The following is a 13,872-nucleotide window of genomic DNA, read 5'->3' as shown; positions in this document are numbered from 1 at the left end:
TCGCTACTTCTTCGAAGTTAGACTGGATACTTACTGGGTACATGTTGTTTATGTACTCACGCTATACTTCTGCACTAATTGTGCAGGATCTGAGGCTGGTGCATCTGGATATCAATCTGACGTGCATTCTTGATTACTACGAGACTTAGCGGTATGCTGCCTTCTGAGCCCGTTCTACAGCAAGCGAAGTCTTTCTTTTGCTTTATTTTCTGTCTATTTCACTTCAGACAGTAGTGTAGTATTCTTTTGTATATTCCACTAGTAGCTCATACACTTGTGACACCAGGTCTTGGAGATTTATGCTAGTAGACAGTTGATGGTTTTGGGTTATTTTACTTATCTTACTCGTTTTCAAGAATTTTGAGATCTCGTTTTATTAAATTCTTACTCCTATTTATGCATAAATTAAAAATCGACTATTTCAAATTTTAAAAGAAATGATCACAAGGTTAGTTCACTATTAGCCTGCCTAACGGTAACGTTGGGCACCATCCGGTCTATAGGAGAATTTGGATCGTGACAATTTATTTCGCCTTTATGAACATTATTCCCTTCAGGAACAAGCGGGGCCGTTGCCTTCGGACCTGATTGCCTTCTGCGTTTGGCTCCATGTGTCTCTTTATTATGCGAGCATTTATATGAACATATTTTATCCTATACAAATGACAATATAAGTTTCTTTAATTTAGTAGAGATTTTATTATTGAGTATATTATACTGATAAATAAAATGACAATTGAAATTTATTAAAGTAATACGATCTAATAACCCGATTATAATTTAATTTAATTAATATTTTCAATACTGACTATTAGTTTTATAAATTTCTCAAGTAACTTTTTAAAAAAAAACAAAAAGGAAAGAGAAAACGACGGACACGATACGGGAAAGTAAAAGAAGCGGAAACGGAACACGCATCCCGTAATTATTGATTCCTAAGAACGATTTATTTCCGGCAGCCGAAACTACTAAACCACTCAGCAGTCCGCAGTGTCAATCCGTCCTGCAGCCACGAATTTCGCATTGAGGGCTGCTAACAGTCCCGTTCATATTTTAAAATCTTTAAGTGTCAAACCCACACATTTCGATAGTTATCCTTTTCTCCTTCCACTTTAATAATTTTGCCATTTACAGCTTTGAACAGTAAAAATTAAACGAGTGATAGACGAAGTGATACTGAAAAGAGTAGTGGTTGGGGGTGGGGTGCGTGTGTTGGGAGGGGGAGGGCAGAGAAGAAGAATGAAAGCCAAGAAAAAAAAATGGAAAGCATATAAAAATCCCTAGAGACGATGATAGTGGATATGGAACGATACAATTATTATAGATAAAAAAAGGAACCTAAAAGATTTTCAATTGGGCAAGTTAATGGGGCGTAAGAAAGTAGAAATAAAGCGAATCGAAGACAAGAGCAGCAGGCAAGTGACTTTCTCTAAACGGAGGAAAGGACTCCTAAAGAAAGCCAAGGAACTCTCCATTCTTTGCGATGCCGATGTCGCCGTTGTTGTATTCTCCAATCGGGGCAGACTCTACGACTTCTCCAGTACTAACAGGTTCCTCATTAAATCTCCTCATATTGTTAGATCTAGTTTGTTCCTATTTTCCATACTTTTATGTTTCTGTTTGTTTGTTTGTACTTATCCAGAAGGTGCACTCCATTATATTTGTTACCTCTTCAACATTCGAGAAGCATTATTAGAATGATAGCTGGTGAATCTCTAGGATGACACCTAGCCATATATGCTGACACAAAACAGTCAGTCTTGTGCTGTTATTATCTGAGTTTTCCTGTCCAATGAATAGTAAAGAGTGTCTTTTTGCATGTGATTATAGAATTATGACGTGAATATCAGGAACCACCTTCTTGAACATTCTTTTACAGGAATTTTAGTTGGGGATATTCTGATATTTTTCGTCTGTGTATGTCAAAAGATTCACTTCTTGTTGCTTAAGACTTGTACATTAAATATTGATGTGTAGAAACATTGCTGTTTGAAGAAAATTTTGGAGAAAAAAGGGGTTGGCCTGTTTTAACAACGGCTAGTAGGGAATAAGATTTCCATGAGTCTATGGTATATTATTGTGCTTGTGGTATCTTTTGTGATTGATTGCTATTCCACATGAGCAATCTAATTGGTAATAGCACCTAGTGATGGTTGCTATGATCATTTATAAGATACACATCTCCTGAACAGAAGCAATGTAATAGTTCTCTTTTTAGGATTTATAATTAAAAGTGAAAAATCCAAGATTGACAATTTTTCCTTTTTATATATATACGACATTAGGCCCAGTAAAATTTCACTAGTGGGGTCTAGGGAGTGTAGTGTGTACGCAGATCTTACCCCTACCCCGAAGGAGTAGAGAGGTTGTTTTCGAAAGACTCTCGGCTCAAGAAGACGAAAAGAGACTGATAAGAAAACATAAGAAAAATAACATCAAGAAAATGAGAAAGTAGATGCAAAGCAAAAGCAATATATAGTACATAAACCCGGCGCTATGAAAAACGAAAGAGTAGTAAGACACAAAATTGCCACTATCTGACTTTGACAAAACCTCTACGTACGAGACTAGCCTCACAAAGGTACGAAGTAAGGAAAGACTCAACTATCTCCTAACCTACAACCCTAAAAAGGAAAGTAACTCATCTAATTTTAACGGGAGGGAGTAACTTTTATCATCCCTATTAGTGGTTTCAATATGTATGCTACTTGTGTTTGTTTTTAATAGGATTTTAATAGGACCAATTAAGTGTATATGTTTCTACTTGAGACTCCTCATCCAAAAGATTTCATATGTTGTCTATTCTCTTTTTTAAGACGGTATGTCCGTGTTATATATGAACATTGACATTATACCTTGAGAAATTGATTTTATTTGTTGAATCTCCTTAATGTGCATGGACCATGAATGTATCCTGATATACTTTTAAGGTTTTTGCATCTCTCAAGCACAAAAAAAAGAGGAAAACAAAAGCACCCCACTAGAGTATTTAATAGAATTAGCGAAAATGTTCTTCAACTCATGTGAGATGAAAAGTATCTTACCCACTCGTTTCTTAATCCCGCAAGATTTCACGAACCGCTAACTTCAGCTCATTTTTAGCTTCTCTATACCGCTCCTTGTTCTTCCTCTTCGCCTCCTTGTCTATGCTCTCTATTAGCGTCAAATATGCCACTTTCTTATCTTCTACTTTTCCTTGGACCTCTTCACTCCACCACCAGCCTCCTTTGTGGCTGGTAGAGAATAACCTTCGAGACCTTTAACGCCTCTCTCTCTCGCAGCTTATATAATACATTTTGCTGTCATGGTCCACATACAACTCGCATCCCCATTGATCCTCCAGGCTCCCATAATCAGAACCTTCTCCTCCAACTCTTGAGCTTTTTCTCATTCAAGGCACCCACCTGATCCTTGGTTGACCATACACAACTTTTTTTTCTCTTCCTCATGATTTTAAGTCCAAAAATCCTAATCTTTAAGGAAAAGAAAATTTAATCTTGATTGGATTCTTAAGACTTCTTGAATTTTTTTTTAAATTTTGGTCTTCTTGATCTTGCATCATTCTTCTAGATGAAAAAAACTCGCCCTCGAGCCTAACAACTTCCATGAATGGCGCAAGATTTGATATAGTAAAGAACACGGACCAAATACTCACTAGGTTTTAACTTACATTCTGTTAGCTAATCGTAGAGCTTCTTCACGTTATCAGAAAACTTAGCATTTGGTTTAACTAAATTTCAATTTTTAAGTATTAACTTTTTACCAAGCCTTCTTCATGTAATCTTTTTATATTGATTATCAAGCTTCCACTTACAATATAAAGTTATTGGTGTTAGAACTTTAAGAAACTTAACTAACTCCATGTCTTGCTTTGAATTAAGCATGTGGAGGTCAACGCTTTTTCTTAGAATGCATCAACTGCAACGGTTCTACACCAACAATTGTTGGGATGATAGCCATACATATACATTTATGATGTCAAGGCGGAGTTTAAGAGAAAGACGGGGATTGATTTTTTTGCTCATCTTATGGACTTTAGGATTAATGCAATATGCTGCCTTGTTTGAAATGATAGATTCGACAATCAAGTCAATATTGTGTTGAGCATCTCTGAAAGGTGGAAAGTCAATGACGCACATGGTTTGGATACTCCAATGGTTTTATCATAAAACTTTGATGGTAAATCCTCAACTTGTAGATCCAATGCATGTTTCCTTGTGTCTTTGATAATGGACTTCATCAGTTTTGTCCTTTTCACTCCCTTGACTATCTAAATATTTATCATATTAGGCATGGTGCCTCGATACTCTCATGCCTTGGTCAGCTTTAACCTCTTCAGCCTGCCAATTTATCCTGCTCTATGCGGTTGAATTGGTGAATATCGAAGTAGTTAACGTGGCGGTGGTACTGATATGTTATGTAGTAGTGGAGGATGTAGGCATTGTGACAAATTTGGTAGCTAATTTTGAAGCACGACCTTCAACCAATTCAGCCAGACACCTCGTAGATTCCATCAAGCTGTCTAGCTGCACTTTAAAGCCATCTAGATGCACTTTGAAGCGATCTAGTTGAACTGTAATTTCTTCATTGTCTCGTTTAAGGACTTTAATTCTTAATTTTTTAATTTTAAATTTCAGATCCCTTGAAGAGGATCCTGAACTTGCTATTTTCTTGTCTGGTAACATGATGAACAAGATAGCAAATCAAGAATTCGAACTTGAAACTTATGCTCTGATACCAAATTGATGTACTTTTAAGGTTTTGCACCTCTCAAGCACAATGAATAAAGAAAACAAAAGCGCCCCCACGAAAGTTATTCACAAAACTAGTTAAATTGTTTTTCAAACTCACGTGAGAAGAATATAAGATGAAAGAAACTTTACTCATTCGTTCCCTAGTTTCGCAAGATTGCATGAAGTGTTTAATAATAGGGGAAGAGTGAAAATAAAAGATAACTCACGTTTTTGAAGCAAGAGTTTAGAAAAACTGATCACCAATGTTTATTTTCATCATATTGAGTGAGCCCTTTAAATAGGCCTGACAATGAATAAAATTCTTTAAATAGGCATGACAATGAATAAAATTGACGAGGTTAATAAAAACTAATCCTAATTAAACTAAACTAAGAATAAGGTGAAGAAAAACATATTCTAATTAAAATAGAAAAAAAAATTCTAGTAGGAATATAATACCGACTAACAATCCTAGTTTGACTAAAACTACACATATAATCTTACTAAAACAAGAAATAAATAGGAATTTCTAATCTTTAAGGAAAAGAAATTCTAATCTTGAATGGGTTCTTGGACTTATTGAATTTCTTGATTTTTTACCTTTTTGATTTTGCATCATATCATGCACTTAATGTTGAATGTGGTGATTACTTTGGTGTATCTTTATGTTTCTTGTATGTCATACACTTCTCATTGTATCATAGTATTGATATTTTAATCCATAAGCGTTTCATGTGGTAGCACAAAATATATAAACGAGTAGCAATCATGAATACTGTGCATAACATTGCATGCTAATTATTCAAATCCAAAGGCATTCAATGCATTCAAGATTTGCTATTTGACGTACTTTCAATTCTGACAATACTTAAGGGGAAATTCCTTCCCGCTCTCCTATAGGGATCAGAACTGACACTAACGTGATTTGCAAACAACGCTGACGCTATATAGCCATATAGGCAATGCTCGGGACCACCTCCCTTTGCTTCAGAGTCATAGGCGCAACTCTTCTAGTTGGAGAAGAGTCCAATTGCAAACCCGTGCACTCCTATCGTATTGTTGCTTCTATCACGATAGGGAACCATGTGATTCTTTCTATACCCATACTTTCTCGCTCTTATGAAGTTGTATTCCCTAGGTTATGCATAAGGGAAAATCACTTGAGCCTTTTGCCTTTCTTCTTTCCGGAGGTACAACATATGAATTCCAATTAATGACCATGAAGGTGTCCATTGTCATAGGGATAGTCTTTCATCGAGAAATGAAGAGAAAAAAAAGGACTAGCCGACTCAAGCTTTACTCCTTTTGCTGTAAATTCTTCATTTAGTAAAACCTCAATCTCAATTCCAAGAAATTTTGTATATAACATTTATCCTAAAAAGACGTAGTTCACACCTACTTTGAGGAGAAAGAATCCCTAACATCGATTTGTCAAAATTTATTGTCAACTTGGTATATGAATATGTAAATTATGCAGTGGAATACTATTGAGTTAATTAGGGATTAGATTTGGCGGGTTGTTCAAGGTCCTGGGTCACTTTGTGGTTACAACAATTTGGCATATGAGACACAAAGTTGAATGGCATCCATCATTTTATAAGAGATATGCTTATTTTCTCAACTCACGGCCATAAAGGGTAAAAACAAAATCCTAGATATCATTCTTGCCCCCAGGGTCTCGCTCAAGTGGCAAAGGGTGGTGGATTTGTGTCTTAGGTCACAGGTTCAAGCCCCCACACCATGCAAAGCAAAGCTTGGTATTTAAGTGGAGAAGGGTAGAGGGGTGGACCCATTATCCACCGAGTTTCGAAGGTTGCGGTTGGTTCAAAGGATCGGCCCTAGACGGATTTCTCGGTCATAAAAAAAGATATCATTCTTGCAACATCGAACCAAAGAAAATATATTGCTCTATATACTTGTAAAAGGTCTAAAAAAAAGAATTTGATCCAAGTGATCCAAATGCTTACCTATATCCAAAGTATTAGGAAAACCTTACAAGTGATCCAAATGCTTACCGATACCCAAAGTATTAGGAAAACCCTACTCGGCCATATTTTGATGTAGTTCCAATATGAATTTAAAATGGCCAATGTATTTTACATCGAACTTAACATGGGCAATTTCTACATTACCTGATAGTGAAGTTATAGACATTTTGTTGGCTAGAGAATAAATTTTTGCTTTTCTTTGATTCGATAATGGGATTATGACTATTGATACCACTGCTGATGGAAATTATAACTCAAGCATCTTAAAAAAATAGGTGCATCAATTATAAATTTACTCATCCATTACAAACACTTCAAAAGATTAGCATATTAATATCAGCTTTTGAAATTTTTGTAAAACAAAAAATTATTAAATACCCCTAGTTAAAATATCCAAAATAACTTATTAGTCTTAACATAGTGAAAGCGTCATAGGCAATCTAACAAATATGTGACCATACCTTGTCAATAACTCTACAAATGGATGGGGTTCATATCTTTAATCACTTCCTCCGTTTCATCTTTTGTGAAAGTGTTTGACTACCCAAACTTATTAGTCTTAACATAGTGAAAGCATCACAGGCAATCTAACAAATATGTGACCATACCTTGTCAATAACTCTCCAAATGGATGGGGTTCATATCTTTAATCACTTCCTCCGTTTCATCTTTTGTGAAAGTGTTTGACTACGCACGAAGTCCAACAAGAACGTCTTTTAGAGCAACATACCATGACATTTTTATGGCTATAAAGTCATGTCATTTAGGTAAAGTAAAAAGTATTTAGCTAAATTATTTCTAAATATAGAAATTCCTATTTTTGGAACATACTAAAAAAATTAGTGTCACATAAAACGAAAAAGGGACTATAATACTTTTGTAATACTATAACATGTTGGACCGTTTGCTTCATAGTAGTATAGAATATACATATAAACAAAAATTAGACGATTAGCCTTGACATATTCTCGAGTTAGGAGATAGAATTGTTTCTTCTACAATAAAATATTGATGATTTAGCCGGATCTTTATCTTTCATGCAACATATATATTTTTGAAAGTCCTTTATTATTTGACGATATTGTGGACGAACATTCTGCACTTTGGGTCCATAGTTGTGTAGTAATTGGGCATCTCACCATGGTTGCTGGAGCTGGACTAGACAGGGTTTCATCGTATCTTCTTCCTTCCTTGCAACAAAGAACAAAAGAAAAAAGCATTACTTAAGATATTAGAAGCCAACAAAAAAAAAGAGAGAGAGAAAGACAATGTAATGAACACGACATGTTATGAAAAAGTTCATCGTGTTCTCCGAGCAATAGTTCACGTTTCAGTCTGTGCTTCGCTTATATTTGGCTGAGGTTCCTTCTCTTTCGTAGTGTTCCTGTCTTGATCTGCTTTTCATGTGATCATTTGCTTATATCACCTTACCTTTTAGTTTTCTCTTTCTGCCTATCCTCTTTGACTATATGAGAAAATTTGTCTCACAATATCTTTGATACAACCCTCGAAATTGTTATTTGTAGTTGTTCATATTTAGTGGTCATTAATAGCGGTTATCCTTTTTAGAAATAATAGGTTTGTTGGTGGTCGCTCATTTTTCTCTGTCGACTGGATTGATGGGTGTTATTTGTGTTGGTAGACCCATCGTGGCTGGAGAAGTCGGTGCATTTTCCACTTTTAGGATAATGGAATCCGCTGTTGATAAGTGTTGTATTTCCTTTACTTCTTTTGCGCTTACGCTCCTCTTTAATCTACTATCTGGATTGTGTTACTTGAAAGTCGGTAAAATCAACATACCAATGAATGTTATCTATTTTGTTGAGCTTGATTTATTTCAAGGTCGTGCAAGAGATTTTAACGTTCTCACGCCTTTTGGGCAAGTCACATGTTCCGTTCTCCTAAATTGTTTCTCTAAATGAAGGTGTATTTTTTTCCTCCAATTCCTTACTACTTTATGTATATTTCTGTGTGAGGATCTTTAGCATGATTTTCATCCTTTAGTGGATCATCAACGAAGCAAAGGTTTTATCCTTGGCCTTTATAATCATGTCGCATAACCCATGTTTGGTTCGTCGGGCATGGTCCTTGGAAGATGATCCCTGGAATGCCCTTTTTCTTTGATTTTTTAATTTGGTGCAAGGCCTTTCTATTATAGTTCTAGCATATAATCATTTTTCGTGCTGTTGCGGGGGATGCTGCAGCTGCAGCTGTAGTGATATATGTTCTCTCCTTTACAACTTCCTAGTGGATGGTATCATTAACACTGTTTGAAATAACGTCAATCAGTTGTTCTTAGTATCATCTTCTGAAAGAGGTCATGTTTTGTTTTTTGATATTTACTAGGAATTCAGGCTTCTTGACATAAGTTGCTTTTACGAGATCAAGTACATAGAAGGAGAATGGATATTGTACTCTATAAAGATACAACAAGGAAGACAACTTGCAATGTGTTGTGCTATAATGGTGTGCCATAAGGAGATATTTTTGAATTCAATGAGTTAATGTATGGAAATGTGTCGTGAGCTACGTTGTTCGAACTCTTTGAAAATTTCGCCGGGTGCATGTCTGATCCTTCAAAAATAGTGTATTTTTTAAGGATCTAACACAGATGCGACCAGGGTTGTGAAAAGCGCTTGCTTCCTCGCTTAAAGCCAGAAGCGAAGCGAAACAACCCCTTAGCTGCTAATGCTATATGAAGCGACTTAGGTAGACAAAAGCGTGCGCTTCCCACTAAAAAGCGAGAAGCGACGAAGCGAATCGAGCGAAGCGTGCACTTCTTTGTTTTAAACAGCTGCCAGCCTATTTAATTGAAAAAGAAGGGTTCAGTGTTCTTTTATTAAAACACGACCATCAGCAACAACGACTAGGGTTCCCTTTTCAATTTCAACAGAGATTCAGCAGCAACAGGTATGTGATGATTTCTTCCTTCTTCTTCTTCTTCTTCTTCTTCTTCTTTCACTGTTTCAGCTTCCAAATAGCAGAGAAATGCTGGAGAATTTTTTTTGTTAACCTTCGGTTCTTCTTTCCAAGTCGTCTTCTCTTCACTGAAATGCTGCCCAATTCTTCTTCCATTGTTTTTATGGTGCCCAGTTTTTAACAAAATGGTATATTGCCCTACCTCTTATTTTAATATTTTTTTAAAATTCCGCTTCACTTCAATAAAGTGAGCGCTTCGCTTTTCTCTTTTCCTTCTCGCTTTAAGCGAAATGGAGGCTGTCGCTTTTTCTCGCTTCACGCTCTTCACAACACTGCCTTTTGGAATGAGGTTTTAGCTATTATTCGACATTGTCTTTTTTAGGATGTACTATCTATTCCTTCTTTGCTCTTGGCTTAGGATCAACTCTACTTAGTCCCGATGCTCGATTTGCTTCTTTATGTTAAACATATTTTGTGACCCTCACGCATGCATAATAATTTTGTGCTAGGTCTCTACACCATACTAGAGCATAATCTTGTGCCATACGAGGACCAGTGCAATTATTCCTTTGATTCTAATATGAAACTCTTACCATACTATGGGTAATCAAGTTTTAATCTATCAAAGATTGCTCATTATAAGTATAAAAGTTAGTAGCTAAGGTCTCTAACCCTGTACAGATGAATGAACGAATGATTTTTCAAGTTATACGAAGCTTTTAATGTCCGTCAAAGTATGCTTTACACCCTTTTACCTCATAATAGAATACTCACCTTTACCTGGCATGGTTAATTGAGTGATTGGACTTGTGATGATTCGTGTCACCTTAGCTGATTATTTCCTTATCGCTAAGGCAACCTCAACAAGATTTGATGCTGCTTATTGTCATGCTTGTTCTTTCTCGTCTATGTTTTTGGCATGTCAACTTTGTAGAGCATTTCTGCACATGCACTTAATATTTCTAGTTCAAGATATTTCTTGTTCAAGATATTTCTTGTTAACATCAACAACATAGACAAACACACACCTTTGAACCCAATCAAGGGAGCTTGTGTAGCATCATCACCGAAGGCACCCCATTATGTTGGCCAAATACGAACTTTATGCTTCGATGAAAGGTCCAGATATTACTGCTCTGGTCGGGGTTTACTAGATCGGTCAGTCCTTCCAGGCTTGCAACCCAAAGGGAAAAAAGGAAAAAAGTCAACCGATGTTAAAGAATCCAACGACCAACAGTTGGATTATAAAATTTTAAAAAAAAAAATCAAAGGCACGAGTAATACAAATGAGGGCTTGCAGCTTGTTGGAGAAACTATAAAGCACATCTAGAAAGTATACACCAGCTTGAGGTAATTGTGAAATATACTATATAGGATCAGATAGAATCAATTAAGTTTATTATTTTCCTGTAATTATGCAATTCTCAGCTTCTTTCATAGTTTTAGAACATGTAAACTTAACTGCTTAAACATCAAATAACCCGAGGGAATAATTAATTTATCACTCAATAATTGTATCCTACAATTTTGTGTACTTACACATTAGTAATCGCATCTCACACTTTTGTATGTTTCAGTCTCACAGAGATCGTTCAACAGTACCACAGCCATGTGGAAGCAGAAAAAGAGAGCTCTGCAGAAGTTTTGGACACAGAGGTATATGTGTAGTTGACTTGGCAATCCAGTTTATTCTGATGACTTAGAGCTCTCTCTGGATACCTGAAATATGTTTGCGGCCAGTGAATGTTATAACCTATGTACTGTACCCTGAATAATATCAAACAACCCCATAGGTGCATAGTTAATACACCCAAAAAAAATCACTGTATAATCCATGTAAATGATCTGTCGGAGACTATTTCCAAATGCACTGTATAATCCATGTAACTTCCTGTAATCCTGAATAGGTCTAAAGACACTATCCGGGATATTTGTGTGCCCTCTGACTTGAAGGTTCAACCTAGTATGTAGTGATTAATGATGGTAACTTGTCATCATGGTGCCTAACAAGTGTCTTGTGCTTAGACATGGTTAGTATTTTGTTGAAACCAAAAAACCTGACAGCATTTTTCTTTTGATAAGTACAACCTCTGACAGTATTTTATGGTTCATTCTTGTATGGAGTAACTTATGGTCAATTCGTTTAGAGTAGTGATCAATATTTACAGTTCTGATTGTTGAAAGTTTTCTGTCCTTGTGAGGTGGAAATAGCACTCTAAATATTCAAGCTTCATGACAGTGGGAGAACTGTTACAAACGGTAGAAAGGTACTGACCTCATGCTCCTCTTTCATTTCTTGAAAGGAATACTACTCATCTTCTGTCTCAATTTGAAAGGCAACTCGAGGAACCTGCTGTTGATGATCTCAGTGTGACTGACCTTGTCCATTTGGAAGACCAACTGCAAACTGCTCTAATGCAAGCCAGATCTAGCAAGGTCACACCAAGTTCCTCTCTACTTTTTTACTTTCCTAGTTAAATTTACATTTTTTTAGAACTCTGGTGTTGATCTGTACATCGCGTTTTTTAGACGTTACACCCCGTAGCTAGTGTACTTCAGTTGTGTTCTCATTCTTTATACCTCTTGTAATCTTGTACCAGGTTGTAATTTGTAAGTTTGTCTTGATTTATTTTCTCGTCCAAAAGCCAGGGACCTGAAAATTTTTCGTGGTAACGCAAGCTGTTCTTTGTACTAACATTTATTTAGACGACTTCGTAATTTTAGAAGTATTTGCATATTCTTTTAAGTATATTTTGACATTTGTTTATCCTTGGAAGGAGATTTGACTAATTTGTTTTATGCAGACGCATTTGATGATTGAATCTATCAAAAGTCTTCGCGAGAAGGTAGGTCTCGGTTACTACTGGCCCAGATATGTTGGTATGGGGAAAGCATTTCTAGAAAAATAAGAGTTTGGTCTATCATGTTTCTAACTAGTGAACCCTTCTCTATCAGAGCCATGTCATCTCTTTGTCTCCGACTCCCTGAATATTGACTCTCATCATGGTATATATACTTGATATATGCTTGGCTTGGTTTCCTGTACCTGCCTGGAACTTGCATGCCATCTTAACGTCAAATGCTTAAGCTTAGATAATCTTAAGTAATACAGCTCCTTGATCTGCTACACTAAAATAAGTTAGGGGGATCAAACTCACAGCACTAGTAGACTTGCTCATTTTCCGAAAACATCATGCGCGCTGTTGTCTAGTACTGCTCTACCTACTTGTGTTAAAAATGTTGGTTATTCTAACTTTGAGGCAGAACTAATATGATGTTAAGTTGCCATTACACTATGCTTGACAGCAGGCATGACCTTAAGACTTTTCTATACAGGAAAAACTGCTGAGTGAAGAAAACAAACATCTGGAGAACCAGGTAAATTTTAGATGATAAATCTTTTCTTCCACTTGCACGATCGAATTAGGTGGAGTCTGCAAAAATATCTTCCATGTTTCTCCAAATGACTAATTAATGTGCATATCTATGGCCCCATAGATAGCTACGACTAAGAACGAGAGAGAAGTGACCAATGGGACGATGGCTTTAGATTTCACTAACCTTGCACCAGCCAGCATGAACTGTCGACAGCAAAAAGCGACCCTGAATTTCCTCTAGTTATTCAGGAAAGGTTTCCTGTAACTGGAACTACTACTTGCCAAGGTTATCTGGTGCATCTTTACTTTTTAAATTCCCATTGTCCTGCTGTACCTGAAACAGTACTACAAATAAGGAGTTTCCAGAATTAATAAAAGATATTTGAATGTTCCTCTATAAGACCAACTGATTGGTTGTGAGCGTGATGAGTTCTTCTTTGCAAGTCAGATGTGTACGGATTCAGTCCTTATTTTCATTTATTGATACAATCGGAACGATACATGCATGGGAAAAAATTTGTATTTATGGCTGTCATTACTGTCTGTATACATTTTGAAACAACTTAAATTTAAACTTAGTCAAATTTTATAGCATTATGGCATAATATCTAAAGCTCTATATTTCTCTCTTAAACTCCAGGTACATATTAAATACATTCACATAAAATGATTAAAAGAAAGGGAGCACAAAAGATGACACCTTCTATCACATTAATGTTGGCTAGGAGGATCTAATGCTGTCAAGAACTAATATAAACACAAATAGATTTAGTAGAAAACTTGTCTATTTTTGAGAAGTAAAAGTTGATAATAATATTGATTGGAGAAGTAATACAATGGTTACAAAACAAGTGA

At 36.1% G+C, this 13,872-nt stretch overlaps 1 protein-coding gene and 1 long non-coding RNA gene across 3 annotated transcripts; one reads left to right on the top strand and one right to left on the bottom strand.

Moving 5' to 3' along the window:
- Positions 1-896: 896 nt before the first annotated feature.
- On the top strand, positions 897-13,412 carry LOC107761984 (agamous-like MADS-box protein AGL27). Its single transcript, XM_016580285.2, has 7 exons — positions 897-1,550; positions 11,218-11,296; positions 11,852-11,907; positions 11,977-12,076; positions 12,445-12,486; positions 12,977-13,018; positions 13,139-13,412. The coding sequence occupies exons 1-7, from the start codon at positions 1,366-1,368 to the stop codon at positions 13,256-13,258; spliced, it is 624 nt and encodes a 207-aa protein (XP_016435771.2). The 5' UTR covers positions 897-1,365; the 3' UTR covers positions 13,259-13,412.
- Positions 4,186-13,338, bottom strand: LOC142174713 (uncharacterized). 2 transcript variants are annotated; one of them, XR_012703746.1, is made up of 3 exons: positions 13,202-13,338; positions 10,415-10,813; positions 4,186-7,911 (listed from the first exon to the last, which is right to left on the bottom strand). It is a non-coding gene; the product is annotated as an uncharacterized LOC142174713 (long non-coding RNA). The 2 variants fall into 2 exon arrangements; XR_012703747.1 differs by lacking the exon at positions 4,186-7,911 and having other exon boundaries at positions 9,100-10,581; positions 10,669-10,813.
- Positions 13,413-13,872: the final 460 nt, after the last annotated feature.

The sequence above is a fragment of the Nicotiana tabacum genome, chromosome 20 (genome assembly GCF_000715075.1).
Source record: "Nicotiana tabacum cultivar K326 chromosome 20, ASM71507v2, whole genome shotgun sequence".
Lineage (NCBI taxonomy): Eukaryota > Viridiplantae > Streptophyta > Magnoliopsida > Solanales > Solanaceae > Nicotiana > Nicotiana tabacum.
The sequence above is the reverse complement of the archived record's forward strand: the minus strand, read 5'-3'. Positions and strand labels throughout refer to the sequence as shown.